Source organism: Centruroides sculpturatus, unplaced genomic scaffold, assembly GCF_000671375.1.
Source record: "Centruroides sculpturatus isolate CEXI.00-Female unplaced genomic scaffold, Cexi_2.0 scaffold160, whole genome shotgun sequence".
Lineage (NCBI taxonomy): Eukaryota > Metazoa > Arthropoda > Arachnida > Scorpiones > Buthidae > Centruroides > Centruroides sculpturatus.
Window position 1 is genome coordinate 47,832 of NW_019384435.1, and position 20,230 is coordinate 68,061.

Consider the following 20,230-nt stretch of genomic DNA (forward strand, 5'->3'; position numbering starts at 1 on the left):
GCTTCTCGGGTTAACAAACGAAAAAAAGGAACAATGATCACCATAACAAATTATACTAGATCACGTATATAACAAAATTATGATTATGCAGACGTAATTTTCTAAGCTCGATTGCCTACTGTCGTATTGTTCATTTTCCATTATACATAACACACCAAGTAGTTTTTATGGGAATTGTTTATCTGTTTAAACTCACAAAATATAAATTATCTTTATTTTAATGGCTTATTATACGAATTATTTCATTTAAATACACGAAAACTTTGAGATTTTTGCCCCCGCATTCCAGAATTTTTCGACTTAACAATAAACTTTACTACGATAGCGTATGCCAGGCTAGTGGCCCCTGGCATTAATCGTCCCAATTATCTCTAGCATTTTATATAAAAAGAAATAATTCTTCAGAAAAGAAAACAGTTAGTTTTTAAATAAAAATTTATTAAGATAATGGAATTTTCTCTAGTAAAAGTGTCGTTTAAGTTCGATTGAAGAAAGATGGAATTCCACGGAAAATATTTGTATCTCGCTCAATCAGTGTAGTGTTGCTGGTCTTGTCTCACGGTGAGTAGAGTCGGTCGTTAAGACAGACAATCAGAGAGGGAAGTTGAGGGGAGTGTCCCTGGTATTCCTTATCATCGGTCTATGGTCTTCCTTAGAATTCTAAAACTCGCCACAGTACCTGAAGATACGTTGGATACACATAATAATTGTATTCGTGATATTGACCGTATCTGTAAAAAATAATACGATCCGCCATTTTAGAGCACGTCAAAATTACCTTTTTCTATCTTAATTTTTTCCTGTGTACCTGCACATTTACTTAAAAAATAAATAAAATATAATATACAATCATTTTATTTTTTACATCTAATAAAATTTAATAATATATTTAATGAAGATTTTCCAGTAGATATTATTCGTCTGTTCCCCGTCCTTTTGACGCCATTTTGAAAGAATTCGACCTTGAGTATGATGTCACTGTACTTTTACAAAAAGTAATTCCAATAATTCCCCTAACGTTAAAAATAAACTTTTAAATGTCTAATTATTTTTTAAGCAAAAATTTATAAATATTTTTTAAAAATTATTTTCTCAATAAATTCGATGCGTTTATTTACTGTAAATAAAAAAATTTAAATATTTATTTTGATGAGTGTTCAAAATCATGTACGTCAATTACAGCAAGGGGACATATTGCAACTAACTAAAATACTTAATTTAATAAACAATTGATATTCATTACATTAAAAATTTTAATATTATGCCGCCGTTTTTTAAAGGGACAAAAGTTTACGGTTTGGCACGCGAAAACTTAATAAGAAATCGCATAGACGTACAGGGAAAAGATTTCTGCTTTATCAGTTTATTTTAAAGGTAAGTACAATAAATTTTTTATGATAAAAAAATCAGCAAGATGGCAAAAAGTAAAAGATATATATCTAAACGCGACTCGCACGATAGAACTAGAGGTACTGATAGCCTTCTATTGTTTCCAAATATAAACACGCAAAGATTACCATTTTAATCCATAAAAAATAAACAAATAAAATATTAAAGGAAGAGATGAAGACCTGGTTGACTGTACATTCGGGCCAGTTTTTGCAATAAGACACTTACCAACATACAAATAAACAGCGCGATATTTAAATTAATTTATCTTAGTCATCCATTAACAAGAGAAAATAATAATATACTAAAAATAAATATGAAAATGACAGCTTAATAGAATTTTCAAGGAAGGTAATTTTCTCAAAAGGATCCGGGAGTTTTTAGCATTGGACAAGAGAAAGTAACTCTGCCAGATGCGTTCATGCAGAATATGACTAGTTTCTAAATGAAAAATTGTGACTGGAGTAGATGAAGTTTGCGTATCATAGGAGGGGCATTGACAGAGCAGCCATGCGTGTTGTACCCACAAATGCCCCGAAAAAGGGGCACTGTCCAATCTGGTTTTAACTAGTGGTTATATGAGATATCTCCGAGTTCGAAACATCATTGTTTTGAACGAAAAAATAAATAATTGAAAATAATTACGAGTTATTCAGTTATTTTTTTAATTGCCAATAATAAGTTCGGTTTGACAACTATAAAAACTTGAATTGCTGTTCAATTATAAATAATAAGCTGACTTGGCAGTTGTCTTATCTCAGACAATAGTTTATTTGAAACTATTAAAGCTTAAAAATGAATAATTTTTTACATTTTTGACTCATATTTCTCATTACAACTTTAACAAATTAAATTATCAGTATTTTAATTTACATTTTAATATATTAATTACAGTATTTAAAAATACGGATTTTCCAATAATAAATATTAAATACTCGCATTTAAAACATCGATTAATTTGAGAAATTTTTAAAGGTATCGATTAAATTATGTGCTGTAACTATTGTTTTTTTCGCTCTCTTTTTAAACAAAGACGCAATTCGTCATAATTAAATTTCTATACAGTTGCTATTTCTGTTTTAAATTTATCTTATAAAGGCAGATGGCCCGATCGAAAAGTTTGCAGAGCCATAGAAAAACAATTTACAAAATAGGAGAGATTGGTATAATTAACAGTGTCTGTGTATCATCAGAAGAATAAGGTTTGAGTCTATTTCCCGCCACAGAACAGGTTTTCGTTGTACCTGACCTTGACTTCACTTTTCCGAAACCTGTTCTCGGGAGGTGGAGATCTCCTGAGAAATAAAAAAAACTACCCTCACTGATGACTGTGCTGCTCTATAATAGACTTAATGTCTACTATTCTTTCGAAAGAATTTTCCACGATTATTATTCGTTCTTCAACTGAGAATAATGGAGTTGAACGTTCTACTGTTTTTCCCCCTTTCTAAAAAAAGTAGCAAAATAAGTAGACGGATTAACGTTTTGTTAGTGTAATATCGGTAATTTTTCAGACTCGATTGCAACTTCACAAGAAAATTTTAAGCGCGCGTAACCGAGCGAACTGTGAACTTTCAAACTGTAAGCTTTCAAAATGGCGAAAACGGTTTGTATAGGTGTGGCACCACCGACCGTCTTAACGGCCAAAAGGTGGAAAACCTGTTTACCGTGCAAAAACTATTACCGCAAAATCAGTCGGGCAATGCCGAACCAATCCGCCATTTTTATAAAACATTTTTGTATATAACTATTGTGTCAGTAAGAATAATTAGTGTTTCGGTTGAAAAATTTCACATTACAGAATGAACTTTTCGTGAATCGTTTCATTCACTTTATATCGGTAATTGCAGCGCGGGTTGAACCTGTCGGAACTTTTCCTTCGCTTGGAATTAGTAAGTAGAAATGACGGCCGAGATAATAATGTGAAAGAAATAACAAAGAAAACGAAGAGACTGTTGACTCCTACTATAGGGTAGGGACCTTCTACCTGACGTCACTAACCTGTCTTGAGATGATAGTTCAAACAAAAGTGCGAGCATCCCAAACAAGTTATATCTGTTGCAAGATTTACTACGACTGCTCGATTGTGTAAAGTCACTTTTTTTATTTGTTTGCATATTTAACATCACGAAAACACGTACGCAATCATCAAAATGATGACCCTGTTTATACAATTTTGTATTTTTATTCACGTAATAAATTCAAAAATGTACAAATCGTTTATGATAAACAAACCTAATTCTTTAAAACCGGATTAAAGTGCTAATTCGTTTTTTTTATATCGCGATTTTGTGTATCCGAATACAAAACTCCATCCAAATGTACATGGATTCGCGCGAAAAACACTAATCGCATTTTCACATTATTCTGGTTTACGTAGACCACGTGTCACGTTTCCCTTCCCGCCAACTACGACTCCGCAGACAATGGCGACATCTATTGACGTTCTGCCTTGACGTCATCGGAGGATGTCCGCCAAATTTGGTGAGTCATATTGACGTCACCTACAACATACGGATGACGTAGCTCTAGTGACATCACAAAGGAGAATGTATTAGTTTAATTTTAATTTTCTCTTTAAGGAAAGTTTAAGATAAAAAGATTTTTACAGATAAAAATTCGATATATATTTTAAATTAATAACAGTAATAGATATACGATAAATATATTTCTATATTATTAAAAATACATCTTATTAATAAAAATCATTTTAGATGATCACTTGCTAGTTATTTATTGATAGCTTTCTGAAGGATCCTTTTCAGGATACATAAATCATTAAAAAATTACAAAACTAATAAAATTAAGTGAATAATCATATTTAAATCAGTATTTATAATAAATATCATAATATTCTTTGGGGACAAAATACAACAGACATCATTAGAAAGAACAATCGCTTTACCTAACAAACTGATCTCTTAAATAAAACAGCAAAGTCCTTTTTAATATTTTATAAAATTATAAATCTTTTACAATACAAATTCATTCACACCCACACACACACACACACACAAACATACACATATACACACTCTCTTATTGCATATGATTTAAGTCAGAAATATTATGATAAAAAAAAATTAAGTGTCACGCGTGAAATATTGCAATAAAAATTAAAAATTATACAGAAAAAACAAACAAAAAACAAAAATGGCTGAACCTAGTCTATTTTCTAATAGTAATTTACAACGAAAGAACAGTTTTATAATTAACTAGAAAAAATGCGTGTGTGTTCATATATAGGTTTCATTTATATAAATGAGTTACTTCTATGGTATTTAAAAACAACAAAGAATTACATAATATATACTTTTATACATTGAAAAACAGTGATGCTAAACATTCCAGATATAACGTCGATTTTATGGTTCAAATGCTACCTCTTCTGCCTGCTAGATAAATGGCCCATTTGTAGATGATCGTAGGATGAACTTTCGTAGGGATGCGGTCTTTTCGAAGAAGGAGGTAACCAACGATTATTTTCTATAAATTCTAATAACTTGGCCTTTGTTACTGGATGTCGAATGCTGTTACACACGGCTGAAACGTTTAAAAAATATTTCCATTATCATCTTTAATCATCGTCATTAACAAAAATCAATACATTTTATTGTATTTATATGGAAATAAATTAATTTTAATTACAAAAACATTAAAGTGCTTCTTGTCTCATGATTTTGTAAAGTTTAATTTAAAAGTTTTGGCATTATAAATGTAATTATAGAAGCTTTAACTTTATAGCTACATTAGTAATAATATACGAATACATGATTATTCAAATCAAGAAGTGAGCCTGGTATCTATTAGCTGAAGAATCTTTGTTAGGACCTATGGATTTAGACAGTGCTACACCTAGACTTGTTGTGGTCAGTTATAACATATAACAGACCCTTTCCCTATACCAATTAATGATATATGTAAAAACACGAAGCCCTGGGCTATAGACCCAAAGCATGCGGCCCTAAGCTGTGGCTTATTTAGCTTATGTGCAGCTCTGGGTTTAGACATGTATAAATGTTTTCATTTTGTAAGATTCTCAATTTTTCATTATAAAGAACTTTGCTTACAAAACATTAAATTTGACATTTAATTAAAAAGTCTCACAGAGTGAAACTATGAGTTTTTTTTATCCTACAGAATATACATTTTTCTTAAGTTTATATTTTTTGTCTTTTAAGTATGTAACAATTCTAGAACAGATATGTTTTATTATTCCAATTAGGAAATGTAAGCTTAAAAAAATGAGTTAGGAATGAGTAATGAAAAGTAAAATAATTTGAATTTTTGGTGGCAAATATTTATCAGACCATTGCAATGGTCAGATAAATACCATTAAATACCAAGAATTTAATGGTATTTATCAAAATAAGAATAATTTGTTTGAAAATCATCCACTTTAATCATGTTAATTTTATTTTTATTGTATGAAACAGATCTTAATATTGCATATAAAGAAAAGTAATATAGCAAATTTATTTTATAGTATGATATTAGCTCCATTGATAATATCAAAAATAGAGCCATAGAAATAAAAAAATATAAATGATATATTTATTAGGATTTCAAGACTACATATGTAAAATATACTAATTTTCTGAAAAAAATTAATAATTAATTATCTTAATTATTTAATAATTAAATTTTAAAATAATTCAATAAAACTTATTAGTCTATTATTAAAATTCTACATTTACAAGTAAAACATTTCAAAATTCAATTCATGTATTTATATTAATTTATCACTTTAAAATTCATGCTTTAGATATGTTATTTTCTGTTTGGAATAATTCTTAGTGCTTACTGAAATACTTCCATAATGATATAAAATAAACATTGGACGTATGCCAATGTTCTCAAACAGGATATCCATGCTATAAATCTTGAAAGCATAGATATATTGGCAAGATCATGCTTTTTAAACACTTTTACAGACTAAAAAGTCATTTCATTCTACTTAAGTATGTCACACCTATGTAACTGTTGTACAGTTGGTAGTTCCACAAATAACAATTACCTTAAGTTTTACAATAAAATCAGTTGCCAAATAAATTATTTTCTGTTAGCATATTTCTCATCCCAATATAATTCTGTCATCTGAAAAAATCCTAATTTGCATGATTTCAATAAGTCTAAACTGAAAGAGAAAAATCTTTACGATATTATTAATTTTGATTAAAAATTAAAATCAACATTACATAAGTGTTTATTTCACAATCCACATACTTCAGACAATTTTTTTGGGCAAATTTAACATTGAATCTTTGAACGTTTTCACAATTACAACTTATAATTTCATTATAATGTACTAACATTTGTAACTAAAAATTCAGTAAATTGTTATCAAGTGTATCCAAAGAAAGACAGCTTAAAATAAATTTAAATACATTTCTGTAAAGTTATCTTTTATTTTTAATTCAAAAAACTATTCAGTAAATAACTAAGTTTAAAAATACACGGTGTTCCAAAAAAATGTATTCACTATTTATCGGTCCAGTACTTGTGTTTTTAGTGCCACAAAACTAGCAACAATCAATCATTTTAAAGAAGAAATTGGGAGGCAATGTCTTGCAATTCCAAATGAAATTTCTCAATCTTGTCGAATCCATTGATCTGCATTATCAGCTGTGTTTGGAAAATGGTGGAAAACAGTTTGAATATTTCTGAACATGCAGGAATGAGTAAACTAGGCTAGGAGGAAGGCTAATGTTTTTCTACCATTAAATTTTCTTTAATTTAACTTATTAAACTTGTATCTATGTCAATAAACACCTAAATCAAAATTTAATATATTAGTAATGGTCAGTCAAAGAGCAAGTACATTTTTTTGGGACACCCTGTATTTACTCAATTTATATTCAATTTCTAATTGGAGTTTAGTTCAAGCTTATACTGCATTTGGCAGTACAATGCTGCAATAGTAAATCCAGAAGTACTCAAAGAGGGGCTTAACTAAAAAATGAAAAATATTTGAATAAGTGCCTTTTATTAACTCAATCACATCAGTTGTATTGCAATGGTTTGATAAATATTTGTCACCATAAATGTTTTTCAAAAAAATGTGTTTAAGTTCAAACAAAATAAATTATTTTAAAAGATTAAAAGCTATTGGGTTTTTTTCAGTAACATATCATACAAGGAACAGTTGTTGATATAGGCTTTATTGATGAAGGAAATGCATTTTGTGTCTTTAAAATCCACAATAAAACCAGTAAAAAATAAATTATTATTATTTTCATCATTGGGGCAGGATTAAGCCCCATAACCCTCTCCTTGAATCTGCCATTGCAATAATGCTTTTTAAGATTGCTCTATAAGAAAATTATGTAGTGCAATATATTGATTTTTCATTACGAAGTATTTTTAAAAAATCTTATTTTATTTAACATAAATAATTGACAATAAAATAGATGTCATTTTATGACCAAAACTAATTTCATTTTGCTTTCTAATTTAATTCTATTACTTTCACAGGAAAATTGTGATTTAAATATTTAAATTGTTGTTTAGCTGCATTCAGTCTCTATGTCACATTCATCAGAGGAATTTTCTGATCCATATAACATCAGAGACTTATCTGGATCTGAACAAACCCTACAAGTTTAAACTTAGTAAATTATGATTAAATCCAGGTTTGCAATGAAATATGATAATTTTGTCTCTACAATGCATAGAGAATTTTCTAATGTAATAGCCACTTCACATGTGTATCTAATTAGCTAATTTTTAAAATTGAAGACAGATCAATATACAAGCTGATATATTTCAAAACAAATTATCTGGTGTAAATTAGATATATATACTCAACTATCAGTAAATATATGATTTACTAAATATACAAAATATAAACAATTCTGTTTTTATACAATATAAAAGTTATTTTCTATTTTATAAATCTAATGAAAATTTTATAACTAATTTTTGATCATCATCATCAAATGTAATTTGTTTTGTAAAAGACAGTAAATTTTATATTTTTGCAAGAAAGGCAAAAATAATTAATTAAATGCTCATTTATACAGTATTACACAGAGGTGGATCAATAAATAATTAGCCAATAAGCATATTCCATGCTGCTGCTTTTGTCTGGTTATTTATGGATCCATCCTTATAATATTTATAAACATTCATATCATTTAAGATTAATTTCCATTTTTTTCAAACTTCACTATATTCTGCTTTATTGGATTACTCAATACCATAAAAAAATGTCCTTAGTTCAAGAATCCCCTGCTAATCAGTAACTCATTATTGCAAACTGAATCTTTGTCGTCCGACTGACCTTATGCGACTTTCTTAAAGTACTCCTACCCCCTTAATGTGAAATCCCAAGTAACTTGTATGCAAAATGAAAATTGGGACCTCAGCGTTCTATTGTGACCCCGATAATGCAAAGAAGAAAAATGAAAAAAATCATCTGAAACTTTTTCAACTCCTTAACCCACCATAATGTTGTTTCATTGCCAAACCTCTTAACACCTGATTTTCCAGTAAGATTGACCCAATATTAGACATGAAGGGGACAGGAAAAGTGTGTTGAGAGCTGAATCTATAGGTATATGAAATTGCTCTCACACATGCCAACTATTTGCCTTTTTGACAAGCAATTCATATTTCCTTCCTCTGTTCACCCTGTTACCCATTCTCTGGAAATATTTGCTGTTATCACTTTTGAGTGTTTTTAATAATTTCCAAGACTGTTCTTTCTTTTAATGTTTCTTGATTTTAAACAAGAACTATAATTTCCATCATAGTTAAAAACTACATTATTGTCTGGTCAGTGCTATCTGTGTTGTTCCATCTATGTGGATTTATGTGAACTAGTTATTAGACAATTGGAAAACAGGACATTGCCTAAATTCCTCCACGACATTATACTATACAAAAGATATGTTGACGACATCATCATCCTATGGAGGACAACTCCCAACATAGCCTGTTTTTTAGACGAAATGAATGACAACCCATACGGACTGACGTTAGAGATGGAACAACACAGTAACACCAGAGTACATTTCCTGGATTTGGACATAAGATTTGATGATTCCATCATCCGCACATCGGTTTTTCGCAAACCTACTAATGTACCGGCATACATACCAGTAAGCTCATGTGATCCCTTCCAGTACAAAATGGCGGCTTTTAGGGCATTGGTTAAACGAGCTTACACACACTCTTCCACACAACAAGCACTAACGGAGGAGTTAAATTACTTGGAAAGTATCGCCAGATCACACGGGTACCGTAATATTATACAAAAGATCACAGAGCGCCACAAACAAACACAGGCTTCTTCCAACATTGTAATCAACACGCAAAACACAAGCAATAATATAGAAAATCGGAGGATACCCATTAAGTTCAACCCTCTATTGAAGTCCCTGTACAACACCATTGCTAAACAAAGAAATGTTAACATAGCATACAGAAGATGCAGCACCTTGTTTGACATCCTACGTAATGAAAAAGACGGATCCAGGATGGAGAAGATATCAGGAGTATATAAAATTCCTATAAGGGATAACAGGTTCAACAGAGATCTGGTATATGTGGGATCAACTAAACGCTCGTTAGAGGTTAGATTAAAAGAACATATTTCGGATATACAGCACAACAGGCACACAACCTCACTCTCCACATATGCCACTGATCCCGAAATAGTGGCGGACTTCAATGCAGCACGGATAATTGCCTCCACACCACATATTCACCAACTAAAATGGCTAGAAGAGATGGAAATTTTTAGGGCGTATGACAAATCCGAGTGTATTAATTCAAGAGAAGAGATCAGCCTTTCCAGGGCGTGGCAAAAACTACTCCATAAAGAGTGATAACGAAATTATATTAAGCCTTAAAAATAAATGATATTAGGGAACACGAGAATATTAAATAATCTTTATATATCAATAACATGTTTTGGATCGTTCTCTTAAATTTGAACATCGACTGTCAAAATAGAACAATTTCAATTACATCACGTGACGGATTAAGTGAATGGAACGATTCAAGTTCAGAATCATTAAAACTTTTTGAAATCGCTATTCGATCCAGCTGTTATCCTGATGAAGAACCCAGAAGGGGTTATGAAAACGTTTTATTTTTCAAAGAAAAAGTGATACACATCGGTTAAAGGTTCCGTAAGTCAGATTTATTGTAAGTTGCAGATATATTAACCTCAATAAGAGTCACAAGTTGTCATAGACATGTGTAAGGATGTCTATTTATGCCTGTTAATTTTGTTATTTACCTAATTCTTCATTTAAGACAAGAATAAGATGGCACCAAAGGACATTTGGGGAGACTTTTTTGCCAAGCTCCTTCTAATCAGTTTTCTCCAGTACAGGAAACCAAAGTATAGGAAAAAAAGGATTCAAAGGAATGAATTAAATTGATGAATTTAAAACTCTACTTCTTTATTTCCACAAAATAAGTAAAATAAATAAATAAATACATAAATATATATATACAGGAATATTCATATATATGAAGTCCACCTATGAAACAAAGATTTTATATGCATTACTTTATATATATAATATCATAAATCCAAAGTTGGAAGCCTCAGTCTATAGTATGACTAGTAGAGTTATCACTTGCCACAGACTGGTACTGACTAAAATAACATAATCACCATCCACCAATATATATATTTCAAAAGTAATGAATATAAAATCTTTGTTTCATAAGTGGACTTCATATTTAATAAATAGCTAAATGCAGATAAATGAAAAATGTATATAACTTATCAAGCAAGTCAAGATTTTTGGAGGTCACCTCAAGTTCATTATAATGAGACTCCACTATATAAAAATTTCCATAATGCATTTGATACTAATTTTTTAATGCAAAAAATTAATGAAATGAGCATTAAATATAAGTACGATATAATGATTCTTTTGACTACTTTGTAAGTTATTTGTCATAGGATTTCTCAATAACTATATTATAAAATACATGGTCTTCCAAAATGAATGCCATCATTTTAAATCACTGTAATTATGTTGATTATTATCTGGGAAGAATGTACACTAATTGATAGACTAATAGACTAACTGTCTGAGTTTCGTGATGATCCTAGAAAGTGTAGAACAGAACAAAAAAATATAAGATTGATTTTCTTCAGATTTTCAATGTCCTTTTCAAGATGTTGAAAAGGTATTGTTTTTTGCTTTTTGCCCTTAATTTCATTAAATGGTTCTAATAACCTAACCAGTTATTTATATTTTAGTAATCTACAAATATTTATTAAATCAAAGTTAAAAATATTAGACAATTCAAAAAACAGTATAAAATGTACAGAATAATTTTTAAATGGTTTAAAAGATTTTAAAATTGAAAAGAAATATAAAATGTTATCATTAGATGTAAAGAATATGTATCCTACCATAAAGAGTAAAAGAATAGTTAACTCTCTTAAATTAATTAATTGTGAGGAATGGATTATTGAAAAGATAATTTTTGTTTTGTCTAATAATTATTTTCAATTTAATGAAAAACACTTTACTCAAAAACCAGTATACCAATGGGGTCAATAATAGACCAAAAATTGGCTGACTTAAGTATGATTGGCATTGACACATTCATAAGTAATATTAAAGGAATTAAATTTTATAATAGATATGTAGATGATTGTTTCAATATATATAACACTGAAGAAATTAATTCTAGAAATTTATTAATGATGGTTAATGGATTAGATGATAACATAAAATTTGAAACTGAAGATGAAATTAACAATAAAATATCTTTTTTAAATGTTTGGTGTCAAGACATGCTAACTCTTTACAAATACAAAAAAATAAAAAATCTTGTAATGCTGATAAGGTAATGGATTTCCATTCATATGCTCCCATGCTCATAAGAAAAAACTTTCATTAATTTTATACAAAAAGTTATAAATACAAGGGTAATCCCAAAAGTAAAGTCTCCTATTTTTTAGAAATACAAAGAAATGTTTATTTTCAATAATGTTTATATCAATTTGAAGTTTGAACATTTATCTATTTTTCTATATAATCGCCATTTCAGTCAATGCATTTCTGTAGGCACTGTGGCAGTTTTTGTATGCCCATGTCATACCAGCTCACCACCATGTTGTTGAAGAAGTGTTGAACCTCATCTTTCACTTTGTCGTCATTACTGAAGCACATTCAGGCCAAATTTTCTTTCAACTTAGGAAACAGTTGGTAGTCACTGGGTGCCAAGTCCTGACTATAGGGTCCACCAATCTTCACGCATGGTTTGCTCAACCTTTGCGACTGTCTCATCAGAAATTGATATTTCTCCTGCTTCTTTCTTTGTCGTGAATTTCAGTGTGATCAGCTGCAAACTCCCTACGCTACTTGCAGATGTTTTTGACATCCATGCATGACTCACCATACACTTCTGTCAATTGGTGATGAATTTCAATCGGTTTAACCCAGGCATGGCCAACATACTGCCCGCGGGCAGATCTGGCCCGTCTAATGAATTTATGTGGCCCGCGATCAATCTTTCAATATTAGCTACTGAAGTCCGAATAGCTCAATGAAAAATTCTGATGCCTAAAAGAAAAAAAAAAGAAAAGGGTCAACAACTCATTGTGCGTTTAGAGTTAACCCTCCATTACACATCTCGTAAGTACAGTGTAGAGTGTTGATAAAGCATGATAATGTGAAAAATGTATCTGTAATCTCTAATCTGACACCACAATGAGATCTCGCACCACCTCAAAATCTTCCTAGGGCAGCCTCTGGTTCGGTCCGTGGAAAAAGTTTTTTTCCAATTCAGCCTGGGGGCAAAAACTGTTGGCTACCCCTAGTTTAACCCCTTTTGCATTCAAAAACCAAATAACTGCATGAACTTTGCACTTGGCGCTAGCACCAAGCAGGAACTCCATTACAAACAGCTGCCAAACCAAGACTGAGCATCCCAGCGTGGTGCATGCAATGCGTTTGGGAATGGGGAAAACAACAAACAGAACAGTGTTGCCAACAGCCACTACAAAGAGTTTCCCTGCATCCCCAGTGCTTTGGAGATCTTACTTTTGGGATTACCCTCGTAGTACTACTTTAGAAAATATAACAAGAATAGTGAAATTACTGATATTGTAAAAGTTTATTTGTTAAATCATTATCCAAAAAGGTTTCTGGAGGTTAGCTAAAAGATGTCAAATATAAGGTTAATAATAATGGTGATAATAGTATTAATAGATAACATAGCAATAATCAACAGAATACAAAATATTTTAAACTCACATATGTAAACAATATGTTTGAAAGAATAGAAAAGGAATTAAAGAGATTTCATATAGGTCTGATCAGTGTAATAAAATACAAAAACATGTATGTCCTAATAATTCAAACAGAAAGATAAATAACCTAGAAAAAAATAATGTTATATATAAATTTAATTGTAATTGTAATGATAGAATAATATATGTAGGAGAAACAAAAAGGTGTTTAAAAGTTCAAATAAAAGAACATATTAATGCAATACAGTATAATACACAAACTTCTGGTGTACCAAAACACTAATTTAAATGGACGTGAAATGGAAATAAAAAGCATAAAATTTCAATGATAAAATTTTTTCAATTCAATAAAAAGCATAAAATTTGAAACAAATATTAATAAGTGTAAACATTATGAACATATTGAAATTTTAAAGGTTAAAAAGGAAAATAGAATTAACGATAATTTAGGGTCAAAAATAGATGAAGGTTGGTACAATTACATTAGTAAAAATAAAAATAAATGTTACTAATTATTGTTAATTGTGGATAGAATTGTCCATGGCTGGCTTGATTATAGAAAATATGAAAAAGATGGATTTTATTGTACAGCACTTGTGAGATAAAACGAGTTTCTTTAATTGTGACGTCTTCATGGTTATTTAAAACTTTTAATGTAACTTTTATGAATTTTTTACCTAATCTTTATTGAAACACCAACTGAAGAGGGACTTTTTCAGAGTCTAAAATGCATTTTGGTTGTATTGTGTATATATTATATTTAATCATTGTAAAATTTCTTTAGTCTTTTGTAAACTTAAATATAAAATAAATTTAAGAAATTTTTGTTCATATTCACTGGTGTGATAAGCTCTAAAATATAAATAACTGGTTAGGTTACTAGAAACATTTAACATTGAAAAGATATTGTTTAATACTATTATTATGTTACTAATACTCAAATAAATCTACTTGCTAAAAAACCAGTTTAACAAAAATAGTACTTGTTTTAGTTAGTTAATTGTAAAAAAATAGTAAAATTATATGAAAAAAGGAAAACAGTATTACATATCATATCATGCTAATATTTGCAATATCATCTTAAATTTAACAAAATAGGATGATCATATTTACATCAATGAATAAGTTCAAAACTGAATGATTAATCCATTTTCTATATCTGTATTTTTATACATTTCACAATTAACTGAATAAAATCTCCCGTTTATTTATTAATATAACAATAATAATATTAATGATGATGAAAATATAAATATTTATAATAGTGATACAAAACCGTGTGGTAATTTCACATATTTTTATTATTTTCAATCGTAGTTTGTTAAATATATTGAACTATTTGTCATGTTTATGAATAAGCAAATGGAATGCAAACTTGTATTAGACATACAAGTGTATTAAATGGTTAATGGTTAAATTTATAGATTTCATCTATTAATTTAACCAACAAATCACAATAACTGGCATTTTGTAAGGTTACATCAGAACTTTTATGTATCAGAAGACATATACTACATATATAAAACCCATTTTCTTCTTTTTAAAGTTTTTTCAAAACTATTTTTAATCAAAATTATTACATTGTTTAAAAAAATTCTATCTACCAGTAGTTACTTTCACAATCCTGCTCTTATTAGTTTTCAAATGATGCTATAATTGTAGTATAATAAAAATATTTTTATATTTTTAATGAAAGCTAGAAAACAGTTACTTTTCAATACATTTTCTTCAAAATTTAGTAGTCTAAAATATTTTGTCCTATATCAATTGTCTTCTTCACTTTCTTTATTCTACTTATGTTTCATCTACTTAGATTTACAGATCAATGTATGCTTATTTTCCCCAATGACACTGCAAAAGTATTATGGTAATTATAACTGCAGTTTAGTTTATTAATAATTATTATTATAACAACATTTTTACATATTTCAACAACCTAAAGAATAAGAATCAATGGATCAATGACACTCAAAAAGACATGGCAGAAATGGGCATATTGGAAGAAGATATCCAGAACAGGGAAAGGTTTAGAAACAAAATAAAGAACTTCAAGGGTTTTCAGGAAAAGGAAAATAACAGACGTGGAAGACTCTTCACTCAGGAGCAAAGACAACAGCAGAGCGAGAGAATGAAGAGGTATTGGAAAGAAAGGAAGAAGAACAAAGGGAAAGGAAGAGGGAAAAGCAAGTCATAATTAGTTGTTTATACGTGGTCCAAAGATGGCCGGAATCGACACAAGAAGAATTATAACAACATATATATTATGTATTTGTGTTCAATTTTAATCCGGTACCAGAATATTACTCTGTTTAATGACTGTCAGTTTCAAGAAGCATTACACAGTTCATTAATAAAGCACATATGGAACCAGAAATGTAAATGAAGACTAACACCCAAAACCAGCACAAATTAACTCAAAATAGTACTTTTATTAACATTTTTGTAACAGACATCTTCAGTTATTTTGAGTTAATTTGTGCTAGTTTCAGATGTTGGTCATTATTTACATGAGGTATTCTAGTAATTGACTGGAAATGGTGCAATGCTTAGCTTGTTTAGATAACTTACCAAGTTTTAGTAAGTTATATGCAATCTAAATGTTGCAAACAAATTTCTGTTTTTTCTATCAGTGTATACTGCTGTTGTATGCTTTTGATTTACTTATAATTAATAAGTCTGTAGATGATAGTGGTGACTATGCTGTGTTGTGGACTGTACATGAGATTCAAAAAAGCTATACATGCTACAGCTATGGAAATATGGTTCTAGGTGCACTGATCTCATACCGACCTGTGATGAAAGAAAACACTGTGTATATCAGTCATGAACATTATTGAAAACAAAACACACATGCTGGCTCTAACAAAGCAATGTTTGTTCAGTATAATATAATATAAACTATGTATAGTTTATTAAATTACACTGCACAGGAGTTTAAAGTCCTAAATATTCTCAAGATGACATTAAAGGAACTACGGCATCTTTTGGAATCAATTTGTTGATGTCTTCAATGACCTGATACTGTTAAGTGTATATTGACAATTGACACTGATGGGTAGTAGTGCTGAAAGTTTGGTTTAAAGTAAGGCAACCTTTTTAAATGATTGGCCAAATAAAATGTGAAAATGAATACTCAGAGGCCAAATTTTCTAGATCTATAGCCAGACTGGTCAACAAGTTGATTGTGATAAACCAATTGACTGAAAAAAAGATGTATTAGGTGGCACAAAGAATTGATATATAATAAAATGTTACAATAAACCTAAATATATGATTATATATTATTCTGCTGGCTGTTTACTATATATATTTTGAAAACAACTACAGACCAAAGTTTTCACACAATGGTTTTAGAGGTAATGTTTGTTGTCTTGAAGTTGGATTGACCTGTTGATTTATTTGCTGACTGCTGATTGAATGTAATCAAATGATGCTAAATGGAGAGAAACTTTAAAATAACTTGTGAGTGACTGAAAAGCAAATTCTAAATGCAAGACATTGAATGGAAAGAAGTTTTTTTAATAGATTCTGTTGTACAGGCATAATGAAGATCAAATTCTTGCTGAAACTTGTAAACATCAAGTGATACTTTCAAGTCTAATCCTGAAAAATGTTTGAACCAACTTATTTGGCAATTGTGTTGTAAACTGTTACCTACAAGATTTTCAAGGCCAAGAAATAGATGTACCTACATTGTGGTATTTCAAAGTGTGACAGTAAGTTTCCAATTTCTGTTGCCAGATGTCAGCTTTCTGTGCTGTCAGTTGTTTGCTTAGTGCATGTGATATTGTAAAGTATAGTTCTGATTTTTAGTGTTTAGTGTTTCCAAAAAATAAATTTTATTGAATGGTTTATATTATTTATATTTCCATTTGTGGTAGATGTTATTTAAGATAGTTATAGTCTTAAATTAATGCATGTTCCTTTTTGAATGTGATCATTGTATGAAGTAGGCTTAATAATTTTTTGTCATAGGCATTGTTAAAATTCTTTGTCAGAATGGTGCACGGTTGCATTCCTTTTTGTACTTCAGATTCTTATAAGGAGGAGGAAAATGTAACATTCATAGTTTTCCTAAAGATTCTGCTTTAAAGGAGAAATGGAAATTAACTATTTCTAGACAAGACAATAATGTAGGCACATTTTGGTCTCCTATTGAGTCATCAAGGGTATACAGTTTATATTTTAAACAAACAGACTTTAGTGTAAGTACCATCATCAAATGACTTCTTCCTAAAATTAGTGTCTTCAATTTTTACTGGATATACAGCTCATAAATTAAAATCCATCAACCAGAGAAAGAAGCTTCTTCAAACTTGGAACCACCAAAGATATAAAGAAAGACTCATTTCTGTAGGCTTAATAATAACACAAGTGAAATTTCTTGTGAAAATGATACACCAAGAAGAAAAGAAATTGGCTTTCAGGTTGCTTCCTTATCCTCATTGAAAGTAAATATCAATAGTAAGAAAAATAAATATAACAGGATGAGCAAATACATTTACCAATTATGAGAAACAATAATTAAATTAAAGAGAAAAGTGAGTGTTGTGGAAACCCAAGAAGATGGAAAGATCAAAATTCTATGATATCATACAGGAAATATAAAAAAATTCTGATAATAATGAATTAAAAGCATCATTTCTCTTGGAGCAGATGGAAGTTTACAGAAAAAAGTGCATAAAATATAGAGGAAACTTTGTACTTTGGCAGAAAAAAACCACCATTAGGCTATAAATTTTTCAGATTCTTAAACATCATAAAAGTTTCCCCATTCAAATAATTGAAAATTTACATAGGCTTCAGAAATGGTATGTTGCTAGCACAGGAATAACTTCCCTTATTAAACAAAAGCTTCAATATGAGCACAATAATTTGTCATGCATGCAAGATAAATTAGATTCTCTGGTTATTAATGAGATGGTGATTAAAGCCAAGGTTATGATAGAAATTTAAACCAGTTTCTTGGGTACTCGGAGGCTAAAATTGAAGAATTAGAGTGGAGTGATATACTAGCTATAGATTATGTGTTTTGTTTCAAGGCCTCTCCACTTCATTTTGTGTACCAGTTGCTTTTTATTTTACTTGGCAGCTAAATGGAACACAATTGAAAGTTCCCAACTGTGAAGGGGGTATATAGGTCACTCTCATTATAGGGTTAGTTTATTGTATCTTTCATTCTGTTGTGTAAGTATTATATTGTAGTAAAATTAGTGTAGCAATAATGAACGATCAAGTCGGTAGTTCAATTGGTGGAAACGGAATGAGCCCCACTCAGCCTTTGATGGTGACAGGCTTCCTGGAGATGATCCCCATATTTTCAGGAATGCAGGGGGACACCATGAATGTGAAACAGTTTTTTCGAACTATAGAGAATATTCCCAACTAGCTGGATGGATGGAATGATGAAGTCAAAGTTGCCGTCTTACAGACAAGGCTGAAAGGGGAACTGCTAACAACATTCACATGTCTTCTTGACCAATATCCTGGGTTGTATGAAAACATAAAGAATGACTTAATAAAGTGCTTCAGGAAAAGAGAGGCTGGAGACTGAGATATTGTAGACCAACTTTTAAGCTTAAAACAAGGGCAGAGTGAGTCCGTAACGGAATATTCAATCCATATAAAAACTCTGTTGGCAAGGGCCATTAAAGATAATGACAAATTGAGATCGCTTAGGGACGATATAATTATGGAAAGGTTTATAAAGTTATTGAAAGGAAGTTTGAGGGGGAATGTTTTAAGAAGGGCTCTTAAAACTCTCGAAGAAGCATTCGTTATAGCTGAGGGCGAGGAAGCAAAAGAAATTGAATATAGCAATCGTTTTGATCATAAAAACATAAACGTAGGCATGGAGGAAGAATCCGATGTTATGGTAGGAAAAAAAAGTGATAGGGTAGTTAGGGGAAACAAAGATGATGATAACATTAGGGAATTAGAGAAGAAAGTCAAATCACTGGTTGAGGCCGTGAATAGAATGGCAACCAGAAATGAACAAGAGAGCAAGGTAGTAGGAAAAAGGTGTTACGCGTGCAGAGAGGTAGGTCATTTTGCTCGCAATTGCCCAGAACACAGAAGGAATCATTTAAACTCATAGAGAAGCGTAATACTGGTCAGCGTAACGTTCCTTTCATAAATGTGAGACCGGCCAAAAGAGTCACTAGATTGAAAGAGGTCTTCCGCTAGTGGTGGGAAGAATCGAAGGTGTAAAGTGCTGTTTCCTTATAGACATGGGGGTGGAAAAGTCTATTATAGATTCTAAGATGATAAGGGGTATATCGAACCGGAATATTGCACAAGTGAATCAGACAGTGAAGGTTTGGGAATCAGGGGGATCAATGGCAAAATGACGGAGTGCGAGAAGTTGATATGCACAAAAGTGGAGTACAGGAATCAGGTGTGTAAGGTGAGGATTGTATGTATGCTGTTACCGGGACACATAGAAAACGAAGGGATTCTAGGATGGATATAATAGGGGAGATCTATAAGATTACAGATAGAGTAAGGGTATTCATGGAAAGAAAAAAACACGGTTGTAGCATGTATATGGATGCATATGATGAGTTGATGGACGTTTCAAATATGGTAGTTAAAGGATTAGAGAGTTTG

At 30.5% G+C, this 20,230-nt stretch overlaps 1 protein-coding gene across 1 annotated transcript; it reads left to right on the forward strand.

Moving 5' to 3' along the window:
* Nucleotides 1–9,341: 9,341 nt before the first annotated feature.
* On the forward strand, nt 9,342–10,220 carry LOC111619905. The gene has a single exon (XM_023361731.1). It carries the CDS (start codon nt 9,342–9,344, stop codon nt 10,218–10,220), a length of 879 nt encoding a protein of 292 aa, XP_023217499.1.
* Nucleotides 10,221–20,230: the final 10,010 nt, after the last annotated feature.